The 25545-nt window shown below is 37.2% G+C and overlaps 1 protein-coding gene across 2 annotated transcripts in view; it reads left to right on the top strand.

The window, feature by feature from the left end:
• CenG1A (Centaurin gamma 1A) overlaps positions 1-25545 on the top strand; it is a 248044-nt gene that overhangs the window by 143956 nt on the left and 78543 nt on the right. For both annotated transcript variants that reach the window (XM_089253933.1, XM_089253934.1), the window contains exons 4-5: positions 3241-3326; positions 20301-20442. In XM_089253933.1, the coding sequence (XP_089110059.1) occupies positions 3241-3326; positions 20301-20442 (228 nt within the window). The remainder of the gene's footprint in view (positions 1-3240; positions 3327-20300; positions 20443-25545) is intronic.

A 25545-nucleotide genomic window follows, 5' to 3' on the forward strand; every position in this document is an offset into this window, starting at 1 on the left:
AACTGTGCCAAAAAAATTTATTTCATGAAATTTATACTGTTTATATTCACTTCCTTCAAATATTATATATTCAATTAAAATTTAAAAACCCATGTGTTAAGAAATTATTAAGAATTATCCCTTAATGGAAAATAAAAAAATTCCGTTTTCCAATATTTGTTTATTTTATAGAATTTATTTTTTCAAATCTGATACTCCCTAAATATTTTCACATAAAAATGAGTGAAATTCATTGAAAAAATGAAGGAAAGTTTTCATCAACTTGATCGAATTGAGTCAAATTTCGTTACAGCAACATCCTAGCTTCTGCGAAAACGCGCCAAATGTAATAGCGCAGAACCTGTTCTTTCCCCGACAATACTGCTCATCTTTTCTTCACGTTCGACAAGTTTTATGAATAGCGTGCGCGGTCTATTTATATCTTAAGTCTATGGTTACAAGGGAGAGCATAGAATATTTGACGATAGAAAGGAGGAAAGCAGTGATGAAGATAGCGATGAAGTAAGAGGTGTAAGGTGAAAAATCGGAGTAATAGATAGTGAATGTGAAAGCGACAGTGATTCCGCAAGAGACAGAAAATTCAGAATGGATAACGTGCACAGAATCCGAAGAAATACCGCAAAGAATACCGTTTGTATCCGGCGAAAGAGCCGCAGGACCGCAAGTATCTTCAGACATAAAAGAACCATTAGATTTCTTTATTTTTTATTTATTTGAAGTGTAAAGATATATGAAATGTTAAAATATAAGTTTTATACGTTAAATTATGTGTGAAATCATTCTAAGTTAGCTGTAAGAAATTCACCAAATGTGTGCGGAAAATCGTCTCGAGTTGCTGGTTTTACCGAATGAAAAAGGCCTCAAGTGCAAAGGGTTAATATGTATTTTCAACTGAAAATATCAGATATCGTGATATTTTGAAAATATCGGATATATATATTGATGAACCCTGTTAATTTCTAAATCTGAGGTTCATTTTGTTAACACATGGTGAGTTAACATTACTGCAGAATTTTTGGAGCAGTAGTTTCTTTTAATCTCACGGATGAACCCAAAAAACTGCAATCTGAGAAAATCGTAATAACAACCGCTTTTAAAAAACTGAAAAGCGAGCTCGCACGTACCCGAGAGGAAAACTGGTTTGCTTTTTTCGTGATTTATTATTATACCATTGCTATCAGTTTCAAAAACGCCAAGTCATACGTTTGGTGAATTTGACAGGATTATGAAGCGACGTAATCAATTTTTAAAGCATTGTAACTCCATAATTATTGGTCAAATCAAACTGAAAACACTTTTCCATATCAGTTTTTAACAACAAACCACGTGTGTAATTATTGGGCGGTCGATAGTTACTACCCTGTATATCTCTGATAATGTCAACTCAAGTTACTGAGTTATGAAAATTACCTGTATCAACTTTTTTGCTAGAAATAAAATCATGAACGCTCCAACCAAAAAACGGGGAAAACCGGGACAATTTTGCAAAAAAGTCGACAGCCAAAAAAGTAGAAAAAACCGGGACTGTCCCGAGAAATATGAAACGCCCCATGAATCACGTGTCTAGATTACGTCCGATACACTAGATTCAAACCTAGGTTTACCAGATTCGAAGCCGAGGAAGCCTACGCGCACCCTTGATGACGTCGTTTTCCCCAATTTTCACAACAGATGGTACCATTTTTCTGCCAAAAAACACCACCACAATAATTTTTCCCAACTAAAACACAACCACTATATATGTTACGGAAATTTGATAAATCTGTTTATTATGTATTACTGGCCAACTATTTTTGTATGTTTAATAAATTTTGTTTCTCACATTTACCGGTGATAATGTGCAATCCCCAGCTCGTATTGGTTAATATGATAAATCGTCAATAAATTATTCAAATTTACCGGAAATTTTGCTCAAACTTCAGTCGATGGTGATGGATTCGATTAGTGATGTTGCTCATGTTTAAAAACGTTGATAAATGTGTGAAGAAAGCTAACACATTACAATGCTAATAATTATTTATACGTTTTTACTCATAACGTTTTTTAATGAATTAAATTATTAGAACGTTTAAATAATTTTATTCATTTTAATTTAGTTTTTATGGCAAAATATGTGTAGTGTATGCATGAGATTGAATTTAAGTGATATTTCCGTATCATTTCTTCTATATTTATACTGCATACTTACCAATTTCAATCTGGAATTATGCATACTGGTAATAGTGACAAATGTAAAAAAATGTATCAAACTTACTGAAACGATTAGTGGTTATATGCATAATTATTGATTTATCTCATTTTCCGTAAGGACGAATTTTCTAAAACGTAGGAGGACGCTTGAAATGACGCCGAAAAAATTTCTTGTAATTGAAACGATACACGAAACGACACGATAAGAAAATTTTCCAATGAAGCTTCATAATGAAAAAAATTAGAATAAATGCCCAATGTGTGTTTTTCTTTATATATTATTTGCATATTAATTTTTTTTCTTGCTTTATATAATTGGTAACACAAAATTTTTATTTTATTTGGATGTTTTTAACAATTTTTGCGGAATACCAATATTTTTCAAGAGAAATTTCCATGTTTTCAATGTGAAAGCTGCGTAATTATAGAACACTTCAAGTAGCAAATGGTGACAATGGATTGATCACAATTTGTGACAATTTGATTGTCATACATTTCAGTTATAGTATACAAGGTGTTGCCTTGAAGTGGCCAGAAACTCAGAGGGATGATATTAGGCATCAAGAGGAACACAAATTGCCATAGAATATGGTTTCGCAAACTACATTTAGTCGGTGGAAATCTCGCAAAAGTACATATGAAGGGTGTGACGTCGAGTGAGGTAAAAAACCAATAAAAAGTTGAAAAAACATTTTATCTGACAGCACGATTACAACATAGCCTGTGGTGTACAAAATGAAGTACAATAACGAGTACAAAGAAAAAAAATTTATTTTGCGATTTTTACCGACTAAACGTGGTTGGTTTGTGATACCATGTTATATGGCAATTTTTGTATCTCTTGATGCCTATTATCACCCCTCTGAGTTTGCCAACACTTCAAGGCAACACCTTGTATAAAAATATTGCAGGACTTTTGCGCGTTCATTATTAGGATTTTAAGCACTTTTCTCACCTATCATATCCGTAGAAATAGCCTATTTTACGTAATTATCCTGGTTTCGTTGGAATTTTTTGTTACAAATGTTTTTTTTTTTTTCCCTCGGATAGGTGGTCGTTTCAAGAAAGAAGTCGTTATTGAAGGTCAAAGTTACCTTCTGCTCATACGAGATGAAGGTGGACCTCCAGAAATTCAGGTGAGTTTTTAAAAAAGTTCTGGACTGCATTTATATAAATCGTAGTCCAAATCTATTTCGTTAAGGTATCCGACTACCTTTCTTGTCACTTTTCTATAAAATGGTACTGGAGTGAACTTTAATAAAAAAATTTTTGATTGAAAGTATCCCAAACTGATAAAAAAGAACAATAAATTTTGGACTACCTGTTATTTTCTGAGTCATTTTTTTGTCAAATTTTTAGAAAAAATGCGATATTCCAAACATTATTGAAAAATTCTACGAATGGAATGTTTTATTTTCACAGTATATTTAGCTAGTAATGTCATAGCTGCTAAGTCTTCCAAATTTTCCGGAAATCTCCCGAATTTTAGCTTCATCTTTTCTCACCTCCCGAAAAGTTCTTAAATCTCTCGAATTTTTACGAATATCACAAAAAATCCCGAATTGTCCCGAAATAATTGTCCCTAAAAATTCCCTACTTCATTTAAAAAAAATTTCCGCTTCTTAAAACAATCCCTAAGGAATTTCTTGTGGGGTAAAAAGTTTTTGCCTCTGTTTTTTCCCCCCTTTCGAAATGACGCCATACGTCGTGAATGGGGGAATAGTGTGAAATTCCTTTTATAAGGAAGTTTTACAAACTTTCTGAGATGGTAACAAGAAAAGTTTTGTCTTATCGTGCAGGGAAATAGCTTAGCAGCCAATAGTCCTGCATAATAATTGAAGATAATAGTGACACGCATGTGGTCAAAACTTCCTCTTTTGTTGAAGTTACGTATGTGCGATAACAAAACATGAAAAACTGATAAGCAAAAAAATTTTTAATCAATTTTAAAGATACTTATTCCCGATGAATTTCCTTTCATCAAACGTTCCAGAAAAGGGCCGACTTTTTCTATTTTTATACGTTGTGTTACGGACATAAACATTGGTCATGGTGGAAATACTGACATCACCCATGTGAAATCAAAAAAACATCAAGCGTCACAAAAAGTCAGTGTTCTTCAAAAATTGACGCTTTTTTTTTCTTTATCTTCAGTTTCATTTGTTTTTTGCGTAGGGATTTCATTCCCAAGGGTTTAACTTCCATGTGTGCAAAATCCTTATTTTATTTAATTTCAATTTTTGTGTAGGGATTTTATTCCCTGTGCTTTAACTTTTATGAGTGAAAAATCTTTTATTTAGAAAAATGCCTTTTACATTTATTAGGGAGAGGTTTTAGTACAAAATACGGGTCCGCGCAAAAATCTCTCTAATTTTCATTTTCAAAAGTTGGCAGCTATGGTAATGGTACAGGTTATGAACTAAAATTTAAGGATTGTATGATATTCTCATAAGTTATACTCAAATCTGTTGATGTACATGTGAATTCTTGAAAATTTTATTTATTCTACATGTTGTCTATAAAACTCTGTAATTAAACAAATATATGTGATAGACCTTAGATTTTTAGTTCATAACCTCGGTGATATATAGCAGAATATCATTAAAATTTCGTAATGATATAATGAATAGATTTTTAGTTTCAACTTCAAGTAAAATAGCATTCTTCGTTCAACGCGTTTGAAGTTTTTATTCGCAGATTACTTGTATGTAAAAATGGAACACTAAAGTGGACGTAACTTCCGTTCTGAGCGTCATATAAACAAAACAAGGCTTGTTTTGGAATCGTAAAAAATTAGGCTTATAAAAAAAAAAATCTATATTTTCTTCCAAAATTACGTTTTCAACGTAGTGTCGGGTACTTTAAATACACTCATTGCCATAAAAATTTGCGCACCAAGAAATAATTGTGGGATCGAAACGAAAGTTGGCCTGAAGGTACATGTCGGGCAGATATGCAAATGATTAGAAATGCAGCGTGATTGCGCATTGCGTAATGCCACTAGATGGCGTTGAACTTCGTTCTCCTTGGAGTATAAAACAGGTAAGCAGAGCTTGCTGGAGTGTATTTAATCGTTTGCAAAGGAAATGTTGAGGTAGACATGCCGTTACGCCGCCGTCGAAGACCATATGAGCAGTTGTCAGAGTTCGATAGGGGAAGAATCATCGGGATGATGGAAGCTGGGTGGTCAGCTCGGCGAGTAGCTCGTCAACTAGGCCGTTCTGATTTTACTGTGAGGAGGTGTTGGGACCAGTGGACAGAAGAGACGTCATTTACACGGTGACCAGGTTCAGGACGCCCTCGACAGACCAGTCGTCGAGAAGACCGTCACATCATCCGAAACGCACGCGTAGAGCCAACTGCCTCATTGGCCGCTATCCAGACACAGGCAGCAGCTTCACTACGGGCCCCTGTGTCTACCCGAACCATCGCAAGGCGCCTGGCTGAAGGAAATCTGGTATCGCGGCTCCCATTACGTGTGCTGCCAATGACACCCACCCACCAACGCCTCCGTTTGGAGTGGTGTCGAGCACGACGGGATTGGACTGCAACGGAATGGAACCAGGTCGTCTTCAGCGACGAATCGAGATTCAACTTGAGCAGTGATGACAATCGTGTTCGTGTGTGGAGGCCCCGTGGTGAACGCTTCAATCCTGCCTTCGCTTTACAGCGACACCGCTGCTACAGCTGGTGTCATGGTATGGGGTGCCATTGCTTACGATACACGGTCACCCCTAATATTGATCCATGGCACAATGACAGCCCAGCGGTACGTCCATAACATCCTTCAGCCACATGTGTTGCCACTCATGGCAGGGCTCCCAGGAGCCATTTTTCAACAAGACAATGCTAGGCCACACACAGCAAGGATGTCACAAGACTGTCTCCGCCACATTACCACCCTTCCCTGGCCTGCTCTATCCCCTGATTTGTCACCAATCGAGCATATCTGGGATCATTTGGGACGGCAAGTTGGACAGCCTACGAGGTTGGTCGAACTAGAGGCGTATTTACAGCAACTGTGGAACGAGATGTCTCAGGACATCATACGGAACTTGTATGCCTCAATGCCCGCTCGTATCGCATCGTGCATTCGCGCTAGAGGGGGTCCAACAGAGTACTAAAACTTCTGTTCATCTGTACTTTTTTCTGCAATAAATGATCCTTTTTCTTGGATTTTCTAATCACTTACTTATATCAACGTAGTACTTACATGTGTAAAATTTCGTTTCATTTTGACGACGACTTCTGGGTGCGCAAATTTTTATGGCAATGAGTGTACTTCAAGGATGATCACATTTCCATGACTTTATAAAAAGCTGATTTTATGAATTTTTTTGAACTGAGTATTCTATATTTGTGTTTTGTGTGCCAAAAAGTTTGGGGGAACTCCCACTACTGGTATAGACGGTGCTAGTGCATACGCGGAGATAGACATGAAAGTCGATGGTGATTGTGGGGGGGGGCATGATGTCAATTCATATGTAGGCATATACATTAGATCAGTCGACCCCCTTTCCCGTCTCTCCGACCATGTGCTAGTGACTCGAAAAATGTCAAGATGTCATAATCATGTGAAGGAAGTTTCATGAAAGTTGACATTTTTAACGCCGTGTACAGGGTTGATTCTATAATTCCCCTTGCCGCATTTTACTGGCGAACCGAGAGCAGTGTTTCTCAACCGCCGGGCCGCGGCCCAATACCGGGTCCTTAGACTAGTCACACCGGGCCGTGAGTGATTCGCAGTTTCATTTTTCCCATTAATTTCTCGTTAGTTGCGTGTATGACCGGGCCTTTTACTTACGCAAGAGAGATTTACTGGGCCGTGGGTTTCCAAAGGTTTAGAACCACTGTCCTAGAGGAAATACTTGCCGATTAAAAAAAGTATCCAAATTTCATGTGGATCTCAGATTCGTCATTCATATTGCAAGGGGTTGTGTATTTATTAAACTAAAGAAAATTGACTTGTGTCTACTTCAGTGCCTCATGCCACAGTGCGTGAAATAAGGAAGGAGGGGGTCGTGTCTCCAGTGGTGTAGATGGTAGCATGCTTTCCCGGTATGCAAGAGGGCCTGGGTTCGAGTCCCGGTGGAGACGAGATGACTTTCCTTTCCGAGTTCACCTAAGCATAATATCCAGAAAAAAAAGTTTCCTTGAAAATTGACTTTGTACACGGAAACACCCTGTGCTCAAAAACCCGATTTGAAAGTTGTTGCCCGGTCTTTTCTGAGGCCAACAAAAAAATTCCACGTGTTTCATTGCGATTTTCTCCGAAATATTTGAATTCAAACACCGGAGAAAAGTTGAGAAAAAAACGATAAATGCGTTTTATACACGCTATCCTTTTATAATAATAACGTGATCATCACGTATTCCCAAGGGATCAGCATGATCCGTCCAGGGAATTTGTTAGTGTTAGTAGACATCCATGCCCGAACCGGGATTCGAACCCAGACCTGCACAGTGAGAAGCGTTTCCTAACCACTCGACTGCCAGGCGACAGGCCGATTCGGCCTTATAGTATTACCTATTCAGGCCTACATAGGTAAGGTATAATTTTGTAAAGGTTGCACTTACCGTTTTCATTTTGTCGGTGGCGTTGAAATTAGCTTAATAGCATATATGCATTTTTGAGATTGTCGTGGATAAATTATACTTATGTGACACACAATTGAAATACATAATACTATAATAAATGATATAGCATGAATATAGTTTTTTGACTGATAATGTGAAAAGTTTTGAAAATTTATTAGAAAACAAGATATACAACAACGTGCAGACATTGTTGGAAACGTTAATGATTTTTTTGAATTTATGTAAACGGTTTTTCCCTTTGAAGAGCACAGTATTGTACAATTTAAAAATTCAGAAAAAATAACCCCTTTGATTTTTATGAATTTTATATACACGTCACCAATCAATAATATACTTGAATTAGCATAGCTTTTCAACAGTGACTGAGTTGATTTACAATTGTTTTTTAATCACCGCCACCAAAAAAAGGTCACAAAGTAATAAAATCAAGTAAAAACTCAATATTTCGACTAAGCATAGACGATACGGTTTTGCACAGAAAGACAGGATTTTATTTAATCCCAAAAAATTTAAAATTCTTAAATTTATTGACAAAATAGTTATATTTATCATCGACAGTTAGCGCTAAAATCCCATATTCCGTGGCATCTGTTGATGAAAAATATAACTGTTCCGGCAATGTGAAAAAATTATTGAAAAAATGTAGGTCATTTTGTGAGAAAACGTCAAGATATCACCCACATACAATAAATGTTGTACAAAAAAATCTGTTTTTGACTATTTTTCCAGGGTGTTTTTGCAGTATGTTACATCCGGATTATTTTCATTGTTAAGACTTCTTTTGGTTTGTTATATTCGCAGTGCATGTTTTAAGCAGGGTATGTTATAAAATGTAAAAATATCTGGACGTGAATGGGCCAAATTTTAAGGATTTAATATCCGTATGTTATATCCACGACTATCCGGGTTATGTTCTAAGTGTACTCGACTGTATATGAAACTTTTTAGAATTTCGGAAAAAGATGCTATAAAAATCATTTGAAAAATAAGGTTAAATTAGGAGAAAGTAGAGATTACTGTAATATCAATTTCAACTAAGTACTTTAACACTTTACAGTAATACGGCTAGTTTTTTCTAAATGCTAAATTTTTTATTACAGCTGTTTTATGTATTCGAGAGTTTTTGTTTTTTTTGTGAACAAATATGAAATTTGTTATTTGGAATTCGGTACTGCGAATAAATTGCTGATCTGAATGTTTCTGGAGAATAAATGCGAAATTTCTGATTTTTTAAAATTTATTTTTTGCAAAATTTACGTATGTATGAAAGTTCCATCAAAATAAAACTGAAAAATAGGCATGTTACATTCTCCGACAGACAGATGGCAGCACCATATCTTCAAAAATCATTCAAGAACTGCGCATAGGAAAAATCAGGAAGTATTGTATATAGTACATTATTGCATAATACCGAGTTGCGCGACTTCGGAGTTATTTCGCGATTTTCTGTGAAAAAATACACTTTTTTATATTAAAGCACAATCATGCGGTTATGTTAAAATAGCTGAGATTATTGAGTGATAATCTAGAAAAATTGTGTGAATTCTAACACAATTGACGCGTTTAAAAAGAAATACGATGAACATATTGGGATAATGCGAGAAGCTATCCATACTTAGATGAGACAACCATAATTATTTATGGACAGTATATTTATATTTTATCATAATTATTGGGTTTTTTTTATCGCTCTTATTGGGTTCCTGTATTTTTGATATTGTTTAGATACATATTCGACATCCATATTTTTTATGGGCATCTTTTTTCAGCCATTTCGTTGGGCATTTCGCCTTTTGTGGCCTTTGCATTTGTTTAAAGAATGTATAATATTTATACATGTGGTGTTCTGATAGATGAAATTATATGTAACGAAAATACTGATTTTTGAGAGGCGCTAGTCTGTGCTGCAAGTAGGGGTGGGAAGGGGGTCTCTCGCCCCTGACGCTGGATCAGAAAGGGCGATGAGCTTAGTTTTCCCGTTCAAAATAATGTGTGGGGGGGGGGGGTGTCAAGATGAATACTGGCCCGGGCGACAGAGTTAATTTCCGTTTATAGTTGTGGCCCTGGCTATAGTTACGAAGATGAAACTTTGCTGTTTATTTAGGAATGGAATTCTAAGTCTTGTATGGAATCTGCCATTTTTGCAAAGGTGGTCACAATTTCATACCTGAAGTGTAAGCGCAACATTATTGCCAGTTTTGAAAAATAAATTATTTTAACAACTTGAGGGACATAATACAATCGAATTAGTGCAAAAAAAAAAAGATTTTTCAAGTAAGTCGATTCAGCACAAGGCATTGATACAGGTCGAAAGTACCAGCAGTCAATGTGTTAAATGTGATGCTCTTTGATGACAATGTCTGCAACTCTTAGTTAATTTCGACCCAAGGGTGAAAGTTTTCTTTGCCGCCAAACTTGAACAGTTATTTTTTTTCGATGGACCAAAAGATGATATTAAACATCCAGCGCGTCCAACACGTGACTTTGATTTGTAGATTTTTGGAATTGGAACCTTTCTTTATCACTACACTGTTCCTTAAAAAAAAGTTTTAAATTTAATGAAACCGTAGAAAAGTACCATGGTATATCCATAATAAAAAGAAAACAGACGTGTTTTCCAAAGTTTTGGTTTCAATTAACTGGTATTTATTTGTACAGTATTTGTATGCGAAATCAAACCCCCCCCCCCCACTTACGTGGTTATCGTCGGTCCCACCCATGGACTAAAGATATATATGTACTATTATTACTCTGGTCCCACCTATCACGTAACAGGATATTACTGTATATATTGAGAAACTTTTAGAGTTCGTACTCTCTGTATTTTGAGAAATTTATCTCGCATTATCTGTACACAATACGCGCTTCTCAGAACCCCCTAACTCTGTCAGCTCCTACCGATCTTTGGCCCCAAGCAGGGCAATACCACACTATAGATATACGAGCGAGGCTTGAGAAAAAAAAAAATCTCTACCCATGCGGGACCTATTTTTGGCAACCCCGACCATGTTTTCTTGGTCGAAAAGCTTTTTTTCGCCCTTTCAACTCTAATTTTGCGCCCCTCCACAACAGGGTATTAAATGGAAAATCAAAGATGCATTTCTTGTTTGACCCATTTCTTAGGGCTTCATATAAAGGTGGAATAATGAAAGCCCATTGTGCATTCACCCTGCGCCTTCATAGTTTGTCAACGCATTTTTGCACAACAGTGATCGAATACTTTCCTTCCCGAATGTTGCCGATGCATGAGTGGGAGTAAAAGAGGTTGAGTAAGGCCGGGATTACACTATAAAAGTTTAATAAAAGTTATTTTATAAAACTTTAATAATGCAGTCAATAAGACTATCGGTAGCATTTGTGCGAATATAACCGTCACGATTATTGGTTGAATTTTTCAAGTTTTATAAAAGAACTTTTATGAAACTTGTATAGTGTAATCCAGGCCTAAGGCTGGGATTACACTAAAAGTTTCATAAAAGTTCATTTATAAAACTCGAAAAATACAACCAATCAGGTGATCGATTGCATTTGCTAGAATGTTACCAATGCTGTTATTGGTTGCATTTTTCAACTTTTATAAAAGTACTTTTATCAAACTTTTATAGTGTAATGCCGGCCTTAAGTTTTTTCCCTGTAATAGATATGCGCGCTTCAACGTATAAAATATCTTTTCAGTAGAGAAAGTCGCCCTCCCCTTCGTTAATACAATATATACGGAAAACTGGTTGTGTGAAGAGATATTGATGTTTAGGAACGGAATATTCTCATCTCTGACATCACGGAGTCTCTCGTATGCCAGATGAGTGCTTTACCTCTAAGCTATGAAAGCAGATAGAATATTCCCTCCTTGGAGCGCATATACAGGCTGTCCCAAATTGTTTGCACAGCGGATATCTCTAACCGTTGACTCTCGAAACATACGTTCAATTGCAAGTTTTCAAATCACGTGCAGTTACTTAAAATCTGAAAATTTGTTTGTGGTGGTCGTATACATGAAAAAATTAAGAAATTAACTTTTTATACATTCCTCGTGTGCTCAAGAAACCAAACTCCACGTTTATAAGGGCAATATTCACTGAAATATTCGAATTCGAAAATTGGAGGAAATTTGGGAAAAAAAACAGCGATAAATACTGGTAAAACGGGTTTTCCGCATTTAGAGCTTTCCCCCCTTCCACATTTCCACCGTTTTTCGAATTCGAAGATCTCAGTGATTATTGCACTTAGAAAAGTGGAATGTTTGAGTGGCCTCAGTAGAGAGGGAGTAACAATTTTCTAATTCCTATTATAACAAATTCCTAATTCTTTTTGAGCACACCCCCCCCCCCCCCCGTGGACTCTATAAAAAGTTAATTTATTTTTTCATGTGTACACTCAAATTTTCAGAAAACGGTTACAGAGATATATATCCACTGTAAAATTTGGGACAGCACAGACAGACACGGTGATTCAGAAGAGATGGGAAAAACTTTAAGAGGTGATAGTACACACCAATACAATTGTCATCAAAGAATGCATGGTATAACGTGAAACGCAAATGCGCTAGCGCGTTGCGAAACGGCCGCTCCGCAAACGTTAAAACGGCATTCCTGTTGAAATTTATCGGGAGAAAAAGAACAACTTTTCTGAGAATCGCCCTGTGTGTGTGTATATGACATGTCCTCTTACTGACCGCCGAGCCGAAACCGCTGAAGTGCAAAATGTGAAATTCGGTCAGTATTTTCATCTTGTAGAGGCTTTCACTAAAAAAAGGTTTTTCAAAATTCAAGCCCCTAAGCGGTGTTCAAAGGTTACATGGAGCAATAACACCTGAAACTATGAATATGAAATTTAGTCAGTTTTATTTTTACGATGTAAAGATTCACTTTAAGGAGGGACTTTTCAAATATCAACTGCTAAGGGGCGTCGAAAGGCGGTTCGAAAGTTATATGGCGCAATCGTGGCTCCGCTCTAAAATCAATGAAACTTTCATGGCCGAGCCGAAACCACTGAAGCTATAAATATGAAATTTGGTCAATATTATATTTTATAATGTAGACACCCACTGAGGCAGGATTTCTGAAAATTCAACCCCCAAGGAATCGTGATAGTTTCAAATGTTGTATTGGGGAATCATCGCCGAGTAATTTTCAGGTTACCAAATCCACGCGAGCATGTTGAATGGCTCCGTGCTATGGACTACGGCAACATTTGCGAGTTAGGGGTCATTCAAGTATTACGTCGGAATCGATGGGGTGGGGTTCGGATTTGCTGGCTTTTGGTGACATAGGGAGTTCGGGGGTTCGCATGATGCTTACGTCATCATCCACCCTTTATAACAATATGAAATATTCTTAATGGCATCTTTTTTGAGTGCCAAAAACAATAAAAAGCTTTCCCTAATTAAATGGGTACCTGAGATATTTACACTGTAAAGCCACTTTAGTGATCCCTAAATGTTCCGCGGATCTTTTAATTGATTTGGAAATGTGTTGCGTGCCACTTAAATGCTCTGGAACTGTGCCGCGCGTCACTTGAGTAATCCGGGAATGTGCCGCGGATTGATGTAGTACTACACTGCGGGCCGCTTAAGTGCTCTGAAACTGTCCCTGTTACTTAGGTATCTCTAAATGTACCACGGACCTTTTAAGTGTTCTGGAACTGTGCCGCGTGTTGTTCAGGTGAACTGTAAATGTGCCGCTTAGTTCATTTTTACAAAGTTGGGTTTGAGGTTGTTGGCTACGTCAGATAACCCCGAGGGCTGAATTCGGCCCACTGGCCGTGGGTTGAGAATATATGGCTTGAAGGGTAGGTCGCAATGAATTTTTTAAAGAGAAATTTTTTGAGTTCTTATCCTTCAAATAGCATTGAAGTTAACAGAAATTCAGTATAACATGAAGGTATTTTCTTCCGATATTCTAATTTCTTTTTAAATATTTTTTGCATCAAAAAAATAAATTTTTGATCGGGGGCCATGGGAAAGGCCTCGTGCATCCTCTCCCCTGTATACTTTTCTAATCCCGATGGGCGTTAGATGGTAAGGGGCAGAGCTGACGAAATTTTGCTGACGGGGGGCGGAATTTTGCTGGCAAGTGGGGGCTGTCAAAAATGGCTAAAAATCTGCTGACGTAATACTTGAATGGCCCATTATTACTGGAATGTTGCTACCGTCCATCGCACGGAGCCATTGAATCTTTTCAGTGATGAGAGCTATACCTAATTGATAAAACCACTGCATTTTATTCGTTACAGATATTAATGGTTTTTTCCCAAACTTTGGCTCTCTGCTAAAAAAAGGGGGGGGGGGGAAGGCGTGTTCATGTAGACGCAAACTGGAAAAAAAAACATTTTCCGAGTTTCCTAGATTTGGGCGTTGTTCTTTGCTGAGATACCGCTTCGTTTTTTTTTCAGCTGTCTTCTGTTGCGTTTTTAATGTCTCCTCTTGCTGAATAATGTGAACGTACTGAACTGATCAATATAACTGCTAAATTACGTGATAGAACAAGTGAAAGCAATGTTGTGGATGATATCAGAGATATTTGTAATCGGTTTGCAGTTTATGTATACATTTTAATTAACATTTCCTGTCTGTCATCATCGCCGAGTTGAAACCGCTCAAGATATAAATATGAAATTTGGTCAGTAGTTTTATTTTATATAATGTAGATACTCATTAAGAAAGAATTCAACCCTTAATGTGTGCATAAGGGGGATTAAAGTTTATACGGAGAAACTTGAAGCTATAAATATGAAATTTTGGTCATTTTTATTTTGAGACTCACTAAGAGAGATTTTTCTAAATTAAACCTCTAAGGGCGAATTTTCAGATTACCAAATCCACGCAAGCGAAGCCGCAGATAACGGTCAAATATATGAATACCAAATTTGAAATAAAAATAAATCAATGGTGAAATAATACTTTTAATGATATCTACTAGAACATAGTTTTTCACCATGTTAAAAGGTAAAAACCTCCCTTAAAAATTTCGATTTCGAAATTTACGATTTTCATATCAATCGAAAAAGTTTCTGTACTAATTTATTCCCTTTTCAATTGATCAGACAGCTTGTAAATTGGGCAGTACCCTTTCTGTCTGAAGAATCGGTTGTCAAGAATATTACTTTTCAGCAAATAGTGAGATATGTAACTATTGAATCTTCCTTTGCATATTATAAATATTTTGAATTTTTCCGTTGTTTTTGAGCTATTCTGTATAAAGTGAAATTGTGAATGCCATTACAACTGTCGTCTACGGCAAGTGGAAGATATTTTATATATAGGGTCAGTGAAATATTGAACTTAGAAAAAGGGGGCCTTCTATTGTTCCAAATCAGTTCGCGGGCACTTCAGAAGTGTAATTTTTCAAGTATAAAAAGTTAGCATAAAGATTAACCAGTATAGATGACCCTGTATCCCAGTAAAAGACACTTGTGAATGTGAATGAATTTTGCATGTTTCTCTTTCGTTTTCAAAAACAACTTCATTCTTAAAATCATATTTCCCACCGATGAAAGCAATAAATCTGTTATGGTGTGGTTACACTGTGACTATTGAAGCGTTCGTCCAAACAACGGGCTATGTCGTTTTTTCAAACTTTAAAGGACAGACATCTGAATTAGGAGAAACACCTTTTCTGTAGCTGTGTAAAGTGGCATAGCAACGTTATTTGTTGGTTTCTGCAAGAACTGACTTGAATTAAATGTGTAACGGCAGCTATGTTGAACGTTATTCGGTCAAAAAAGGAAAATGATTTTGCAAAAATTTAACATGGGCCCGGGCAAAATAGTTTTCTTGAGCCCACCACCCCTTCTTTTCCACCTAAAAATACCTGCTTACTAATTATTAGTTATGGTTAAAAGTAAAGGAGACGGGGCCACCACACATAATTACTTGAATGCTTAGGGCCTTCATATGGGTTAATCCGGCGCTGACTTCAGATGAGACCAGTTCTGTCACCGACAACTGTATCGCGACATATTTACGAGTTTCATTATTCGCAGTACTTTTCACAAACGGATGCATTCAGGGTAACATGTTAATAATTAATGCAAGTTTGCGCATCTTTCTACTGCTTGTTTCGTATGCTAGGGTGATCACTCTGCACTAACTTGATTTCACTCCATGTGACTTCTATGGTAAATGGATTTCTTGTAAAACCAAGTCTACCCGTGAAAGATATTCGTGCAAGATTCGGATGACGGTATATTTTGGCATAGTGATTAAAGCAACTTCCCTTTATTTAGAGGTACAAAGTACGATTCAGCGAATAAAGAACATTGTTGAAAATGGAAGGGAATTATAAATATTCGTAAAGCCATTCGCATGGCAACAGCATCACCTGTTGGGGTATTTCCTTTAATGTAACATATAGCCAGGCGACCACGAGGTACGGGAGTGCATAATAGAGACTAGCGACGAAAACAATTGTTTTGTTCTACACTTCACACATATATATACTTGAGAGGAGGAGAAAGTAACGATCAACGAGGTGCGAGATTTTCGAACAACGGTGTTTGTTTTCACATAGAGATGGGATTTTCCGCCATCTGCTGATTGGCCGTTTCTCCCCTTTTTTTCTTCCTCTTCTGCAGAGGCATCATCATCGCACCCTTTTACACATTTTAGCAATATGTTCTCTTTTACTATGCGCGGATGTCTCTTCCTCTACCCCGATGCATTTTCCATTCCTAGTCGCTCCAGTATAACCGCAGCGTTAGGGATGCATTGGTCACTAGTGCTGCTACTACTGAACCATACATTCACCTCGTCCACATTCCTCTTATAAACTACTCACGAATTGGTAGATGTTGGGATGTACGTGTTGTGAACCTAACGTGAAATTTCTGTGTAATGCTTGTTATGTATAGTGCTGCCATCTATTTTTCTAATTATGAGTGAAGTATAATGATTGAATAATTGTACCGTTGTAGGTCACTAGTGCGTGATGCTGAACTAATATAATGTATAATCGAACCCCGATTTAACACCACTATTTTGCAGAATTCTGACGCTATAACAAGTTGTTGCGAACATAAATTAAAATGAAAAAGAACAACAAATTGAAAAACTTTTACACATTTTAGCTATATGTTCTCTTTTACTATGCGCGGATGTCTCTTCCTCTACCCCGATGCATTTTCCCTTCCTAGTCTCTCTCATATCTTCGCGCCAGTATAACCGCAATTATACTGGAGCGTGTTGCTACATTGTGTGCAAAGATTTAATTTTAATCATTTGTTCGCTTGAAACATATTTTAAAATACTATTGATTAAACTCTCCAAATATACCATTTTGAACAAAAATTCAACTTTGATTCGGTCACGATCAATTATAATACACTGGTGTAAGAAATTAAGAGAATTTGCAGACTTGGTCGATTATCTCTAGAACTACTGTACCGATTTTAATGAAATTTGATATGTACATACATTGATACAATACAAAACAACCATTCAATAATTGTAATACACACGCGTGATCGTGCGTAACACTCGTTGGAGTCGGAAGGTATGAAACAGCGGTTGCAGAATAAACAAAAAATGGGTTAAAAGGGGTATGGTCCCCTCTTACAGATATACAGGTCTCGCAGCACGATTTCCTACTTGAAATAAGGCAGTTTATCATTTCCTGTGGCAATTTGTCTCACTCGTTCAGCAACGCTGTTTTCATTCCCTGGATGGTTCCCGGAGGGGGGGTTGCGAGTTGCAATTGCCCTCCCCAGAGCGTCCCAGACATGCTCTAAAGGTTAAGGTCTGGAGATCTGGCTGACCAATCCATGCAGCGAATATCCTCACGCTCTAAAAAATCGTCGAGCAGAAGAGCTCTATGTGGCCTCGCGTTATCGTCCATTAAAATGAACTCAGGGCCAACTGCACCCATGAAAAGGCGGACATAGGGCTCCAAGACCTCATCCCTATACCTCACACCTGTCACAGTGCCTCTTTCAAAGACATGGAGAGATGTGCAGCCATCCAACATGATGCCTGCCCAGACCATTAAACCTCCTCCGCCATAATGGTCGATTTCGCGGACATTGGAGGATAGGTAGCGGGTCCCTGGTTCTCTTCATATGAATGTACGGCGAGAATCGGTGCTTAGGCTGAACCGGGACTCATCAGTGAAGAGAACGGTCGCCCATTGATCCATACTCCAATCTCTATGCTCTCTGCACCATGATAAACAGATTCTCCTGTCCGTAGAAGTGAGTGGGACGCAAACAGCAGGTCTTCTTGCAAACAACCCTCTCTCATGAAGTTTTTTTGGAAACAGTCACCCTTGATACACGGGTTCCTGTGGCTGCATGCAAGTCACGAGAGAGCTGAGAAGCTGTAGCACTCCTGTTACGCCTCGCTATAATCGACAAACGGTGATCTCTGGCCGTCGTGGCTCTTGGTCGACCTTGCCCAGGCTTTCTCTCGATGGATCCGGTATCCTGGAACTGTTTCCATAAGTTACACACGACGCTGGGCGTTAAATTGACTTCTCTACAAATTTGGACTTGAGATTGGCCTGCTTCTAGCCTCCCCACAATTCGGCACCTCATTCCATCATGTAAACGTTGGTGGTTACTCATTTTTACTGTTACAATTTGAAATTAACCGATTGCTGCAAAATAACACCAAGAAATTCGCCGAGGCGTGCTAGCGAACGAAATGCATCTTAACTTACGCGAGCTTATAAAGCCCGTTTCTCTACTGGCTCCGCCTACACACACGTTTACGCTTACGTATTTGACGTACAAGATTTGAATTTTTGTCTAGAAGCAGTGGTTTTACATTCAGTTCAGTTCTTTTCATGAAATTCGATAAAATATGCAAATTCTCTCAATTTATTTCACCAGTGTATATTAAACAAAAGCTTATTTCACATCAATAATAAAAAAAACAACATAAACCACTACTACTAAACCAGACATGCACCTCGTCCATATTCCTCTGCGGAACTTGATAAAAAGTGATGCCAACAGCACGCGGCATCACTTTTTATTAAGTTCCAGGTGGTCACCCTCTCAAGTACTAACCGCGCCCGATGCTGCTTAACTTCGGTGATCGGACGAGAACCGGTGTTTTCAGCATGGTATAATGGCCGTTGACTACAAACTACTGCTGAAAACAAATACAATCTAACCAAAAACCACTCAAAGTACAAAAGGGTAATACTAACCCACCATCATCCTCTGTCCTTGGGAGCCCCCCCTGGCAAGAAAGCTGGTGTATTATATTTTTAAATAGATTATAAATTGAATTTTGAAGAAATTCGTGTTGGTCCGGCCACTAATGAGTGCCGGGTCTCCCTACCTAAACGTTCTCGCCAAGAAGTGTGTGGCACACCTAGATTTCGAGCACTCTGACTCAGATGATACCTTCTAATTGGTCAATAGATCATGTGTTACTTCTGGAATTTCTCGTCCAAATGTAGGAACCAGACAGAAGAGTTTATTAATTTGACGGTATCGCCAATTGAAAATAAACAGATAGGTATTGAACTTCAGAAAGCTCTGGCAGATAGATAAGAAGTAAAGGCAGGATTGCTAAAAGAGCGCAAAAAAAAAAAAGGAAGTTCTATGAGTGATTAAAAAAGAAACTAAGTAGTAAATACGAAAATGCTCTCATAACATCGTTATATCGATTTAACGGTTGAACCCGTCTAATCCCTATACATGGGAGATTTATTCACGGAAAATTTCTGGCGTTAATCGGGACATCAGGTGGGGGGGGGGCGATATTACGAGGTTCGACTGTATCGCCTGTTTTTCTCTCCCCCATTATCATTTTTCCCTTTTTTATCCTTTTCCTCCGTGTGAAAAATCTGAAAATTGTCATCAGATTCTAATTTTCGGGTGTGGTGGAACCACATTGAACTAAAGCAGTGGTTCTGAAACTTTTGTCACCCGTGGCTCTCTTGCCAAGTTAATGGTTTATTCGCGGCTCCCCAGAATAATTTGGTAGATATATTTCCATATAAAAGAATACTTCAAAGCATAAATAGGCACACAAATCAACATTTCCAGCTCGCAGTAACGCACACGTTGAGAAACACTGAAGCAACGAAAGTGCTCGGCATATTACGTGTTAATGAATGTCATCCCAATTTCGCTCCATTTTGAGTTAGTAGTAGAAAGCCATTCAAGTTGGGGAAGTTTTATTTCGCCGTCCCTGTGAGTGTGACTAGCCTCTGACTAGGAGACGAGTGAATGTCAAGTTGATGCAAGATTTTAAAAAAATTCCGTTATCTCCATTTTTTCATACCCGTGTTCAATTTTTTTTTTCCTGCTCCCTTATTTTGTAAGTCATTTTTTACCTTTTAAATTTTGATGATACTCCAATTCATAATTTAATGCGATCAGTTTAATAACTCGAATAGTGTTGTGCAGAATAAAATTGAAAAAAAAAACTGGCTGAGTAAAATATTTTCTACGTTTTGAGGAACATAATTTACTAAAAATTTTTATCCGTAAACGCAAAATCAGTGCGTGGAATGTGAAATCAGTGGTCTAGATATTTAGTCTTTTTTTTTCTTTTTCATTAACAGTTTAGCTGTTGGGTGGACGCAGTCATCTACGTGTTCAGTTTAGAAAATGAAGCTTCATTCAACGCTATTTACAATTATTATACCAAAATGTCACATTATCGAAGTCCTGGCGAAGTTCCTCTCATACTTGTTGGGACTCAAGGTATGTTATAATTTTTTTGTAATTTTGCCATTCAATGTGTGTAAGGCCGGGATTACACTATAAAAGTTTTGTAAAAGCTCTTTGATAAAATTTCAAAAATTCAACCAATAAGATCACCGGTTGCATTTGCTCGAATGTAACCGATGCGCTTATAGGTGGTTTTTTGCAGGTTCTGTAAAAGATCTTTTATCAAACTATTATATTGTAATCCCGGCCTAAAAAAAGGGGTTCGCTGTAACAGAATCTAAGATATTTACCATGGCTGATACCGAGATTCATATCGTAATCGCTTTGGGGCTAAAACGGTTATCGCAGGACTAAGGGCTACTGACGTAACACGACGTGATTTAAAGAAGGTAAGAAGGGAAAAATCACGAAGGCCCCGGTCAAACTCATCCCAAACTTTTGCGAGCATGTTCGCATTCACTACGAGTGGATTTTTGTGGACTACGTGCGAAACTCTGTCGGATGCGCTCCACATTTTCGTCTGACATGCGGGGACGGCCAGGGGATTTCCCTCTACACAGAAAACCCGTATCTCGGAATTGTTTATACAATCGCCTAATGCTCTGAGCGGTAGGAAGTTCAACACCAGGGTATTGTCGACGAAAAGCACGATGAACAGTTGTTACGGACAACTAAGATTTCGTGAAGCTTAGAACACAAAACTATTTCTGTTGTGCAGTCGTCGTCTTGAGAAACACTGAAGTGGCGCTTAAGGGAAGAGCGTTAGCACTACCTGTCGGCAACTGCGTGAAACTCGAGATTTCCCTCGTTCTACCTATTGATTATTCGATCAAAACGGATTAAAAAAAATAAATCGGATGATTCTTTTTGAAACACCCTGTATATGTTCTAGTTTTTTTTCATTATTTTATTTTATTTACGTATTATCCATTCTATTCTCTGACAGGTTCACTTGTATTGCCGCTCCCCCCCCCCCCCCGATTTTATCTGATCTTTGCTTCTGTGATCGTCATCTATTTTTCACGAAATGAAACCGAAAATTAAAGAAAAATTCGCTCACGCAGAGATAAGCACATTCCCGACTATTTGCTCAGCAAAGGGATAGTGTGAGAATTTCATTTTTTTAAGTACTGAATCGCCGACTTAACCTTTTGTGGTCCCATGCCGACGTAGACTCGACGTAAGTCCGTATCAGGAAACAACGGTACTTTATTGTTTCAACAGCCCATTACGATAATAGGAAAGTTCTCGTGAATTCGACTTCTCAGTAGAACTCATAAGCTGTAGAAAACTGCGAAGAGACGAAACATTCAGGGGCCTCCCTCGTTGCGGGAGAGGCACTATCATGTACGAACTGTACCAACGAAGTGCCGAAAAATCTCTGAACCGCAAAGGGTTAAAGATCGATTTTTGTTTTTATTTTATTTTTCTTAAGAAAAACGCGAAGTCCGGCCGTGTTTTTGGTATTAAAAAAAAGCCCTAATTTATTCAACGATTTTACACGCTGATATACTGAAATGAAACGCAAGTTACATAATTCTATTAGCATTGGGAATACTGGCGTTTTGACTGAGTACATCGGTTTTTTTTTTCTTTAAGCTAACAAATTTTCTAGCTTTCGTCATTTTCGGCGGAATTACTGGCATTGTTTCTGGCACGCATTTGCATAAATGTGTACTTGAAAATTTACACTCATTTTAGATCGCAAAAGTGAATTGATTGATTTTTCTTAAGTTAAAATTTTTGGAAAATATAGATTCTCTCGCGAAAGGTACTCTGAAACAAAAACTTGAGTTTAAACTTTTTCATTAGTGGAACCTTTTTGGCAAGATCATTTCGTTCTTTGTATCTAGGCTTGTTTCAACTTGTCTCTCTTCCAGTGCGAATGGTTTTTGTTGATACTCTTCAGAACTTGATATTATGATCCATGTCCAAAGTGTAACGTTTTCGTGAAGTGGCCGGTGTCTGAAGTCTCGACAATGACTGAATTGGCGAGCAGCTTCATGGAGACATAAGACTTCGAAGTTCTGGAACGCAACATGTACAGGGTGGTTACTATCGACCGCCCAATAATTACACACGTGATTCCTTGTGAAGAACTAATATGGGAAAAGTGCTTTCAGGTTTTTTTTTTTATTTAACGAATAATTAACGAGCTATAATGCTTTAATAATTGACGTCTCTTCATAATTCTACCAAATTCACCGAACGAACACCAAACGCATAACTTGGCATTTTTGAAGGTACTATTCTATTAACCCTAAGAGAAAATCGAGAAAGCGGAAACAAGTTTGTTTTCTTTCTTGTGTTGCACTTTTCAAATTTTTATGCGATTGTTATTACGATTTTTTCAGATTGCAGTTTTTGAGTTCATTTGTGAGATTTAAAAAAAAAATGGCCCAAAAATTCTGAAATTTTGCAGAAATGTTTACTCAACATGTGTTAGTAAAATGAACCTCGCCTCGCATCTAGAAATTAACCCATGGGAAGTATTTTTTCAAAAATTTTGAATTCAGATTGTTGAAATTTATACATTTGTTTTAAATTTAAAAATTCATGAAATCCTAATGAATGATAAGATACTGGAGTTCGAGGTACATTTTACTAAGACATGTATATTCATACAAAGTTTCAAAATTTTTGCTGCAGCAGTTTTTTTTAATCTTAACGGATAAGCTCGGAAACTGCAATTTGTCAGAATCGTGTTCTAAGTATTTTTCTTGTTCACGTTTGCACTCGATATTCATTATTCTTTAATTTTATTTTGAAAAAACTAATAAACCCCCGAATCACACAAAAAATATTTTTCATTTGATTTTAATTTGAATGAAGTCGTTTTTAAAGTCAAAATGTTTGTGAGAAATCGACATCAAAGGTCGCGACACCCCCTTGAGTAAATAAAGTATCGCTGTGTGTGACATTTTTGAGATAAAAAGTTTTGGAAGATTTACATTTTGCAATCGCGGCTTTTGATTGTAATTCTGCAACAGAATTAACTTGATCAACGCAATAAGTTTAATGAATGAAATCGATCAGTTACAGCAAGCCTAAATGTAGCCCACAACTTAAAATTTTTACGGCATCTCATTTATGTTATGTGTGTGTATGACAATACTCGAAACAATATTTAGAAAAACAAGCAGTAAAGAGGTAGCTTTCATTTTGAAAATTGAGAGCTGGGGGGAAGCATGATTTTTTGATTTTTCGGGAGAAAAAATTAAACGAAATATAAGAGCATTTCGAAAGGGCGGCGAGAAAATGAAGTTCTCTTCTAACAGGGGCCCTGAGCAACAGCCCCCTTATAGATACGCTCCAGAATGGAAATTCATCTCAAAAAATGGCCAAAATGATCTAGGCTGGAATAAATTTCGAAGTCGTGTCAAAATATTTATCATAAAAAAAGTATATTTATCATCTCAGTGCGATAATATTAATTGCAGTCACAAGGAAATCAAAAATATTTGTTGCAACATGTTTAAATCGGTATGAAAATATGACTCGATGAATGATCAATAGAAAATATCCGATTAATAGAAAAAGTTTGATTAAAAGTTTCTGAATCGTTATTTTATTGTTCCCACCAGTGACACCACCTTCAAGAAGCTACCATTTTTACGTTCTTCATTGAAGCTTTTTACTCGTAAATGTTTCGATGAAAATTTAAAATTGCTCAAAACATACGGTCCTGTTTTATTCACCAACGCGTGATTTAATTCGAAAGACTGGGTAAAAAAAAAATCGCACAGTTAACACTATCACTGTATGCACCTTCCCTCAAAAGATTTCACCTGTCAGTGAAGGAGAGCAAATTACCACATTTTGGGGAAAAAGTGTTGATTTGTTTGAAAAAATTTTCAGATCTCATTTGGTTAACTTTACAAATCTGATGATAAATTTGCCAACATGGTGGATAAAGCTAACATGTAATTGCACGTAAGCTACACGTAATAATGTTATAATATCACACTACATGAAAAGAAAAAGCGCAAATCGTGAAAAGAGGCCGAACTTGATTTCTAACGGGATGGAATATTTCAGTTAATTTTCAAGAAGTGACAACCCGCTGCTGGTGGAGAAATGTACTTTCGTTCGGTGTTTGGCTCGTAACTCACCGTTAAAAAAAATGACACGTCACAAAATTTCAACGTTATAACTCACGTCCGATCCTAAAACGATTAGTTTTTTACAAGGAATCACGTGTGTAATTATTATGCGGTCGATAGTCACCACCCCGTATACAGTACATACAGTGCATTTTCACCGAATCAAGGCCGTGGAAAATAATTATTATTTGCTCATACTTGGTTTTTTCGGACTGACAGGGTGGCCATAATTATAAGAGGTGTTTTGTTCCAGATAGGTTGGAACTGTTGTCAAATGGACCCGAAACCGACCGTGACCCCTGCTGTCGTCATAGGGGATATAAGCTGGTAAGCCAAATGGACCGAAATTCGGTGCAGATATTATTCCAGACAAGGAATTTGACTTTTAATCAAAAATTAAATACGCTGGTTCTCAGAAATTTGCCGCCGCAAAGGGTAAAATGGTGTCTGAATAGTGTTATATTATTCACAGGAACATTAAATTACGCAAATTTTAATTCCTTTGTTTTCATTTCTTGTAGGTATTACTTCGTTCAATGCCATTGATTGATTTATTTTATTTTTTGAACGTTTACAGACACTCGTTGAACCGTATTAATATTGCGTTCTTTCAATGAGCTAGGAAAAACTGGATAACACTGAATCTGATGCTTCCAAGAATAATGAAGAACTGTTCATACTGGAGACAATTTTCGTCTTGTCTTCTAAAACAAGATATAAAACTACCCTCCATCTAAATTTGAAACTGAAATCTTCAGTTTTCGTTGCATCTACTTTTCGGGAAGTTTGATCAAAATAGCAGTGGTTGGCTCGTGATCGAATGCTCTGGGGGGCGCCAAAACAAATTTCATTCCAAGATACCAGTAGTCAATTTTCACAGATACTATTTTTAATTATTCTAATTAATTAGATACTTTGCGTATTGAAATCTTATTTTCTATACGTCTGTTCATATAAAAAAAAATTCACGCTCAACCTGGCGGCTGAATTGCATATTACGTCCAATTTTTTTTTTGTATATCAGGTTTTTAAA

Source organism: Pholcus phalangioides, unplaced genomic scaffold, assembly GCF_987345545.1.
Source record: "Pholcus phalangioides strain wild (caught in Gottingen) unplaced genomic scaffold, Ppha-v1.0 ptg000039l_1, whole genome shotgun sequence".
Lineage (NCBI taxonomy): Eukaryota > Metazoa > Arthropoda > Arachnida > Araneae > Pholcidae > Pholcus > Pholcus phalangioides.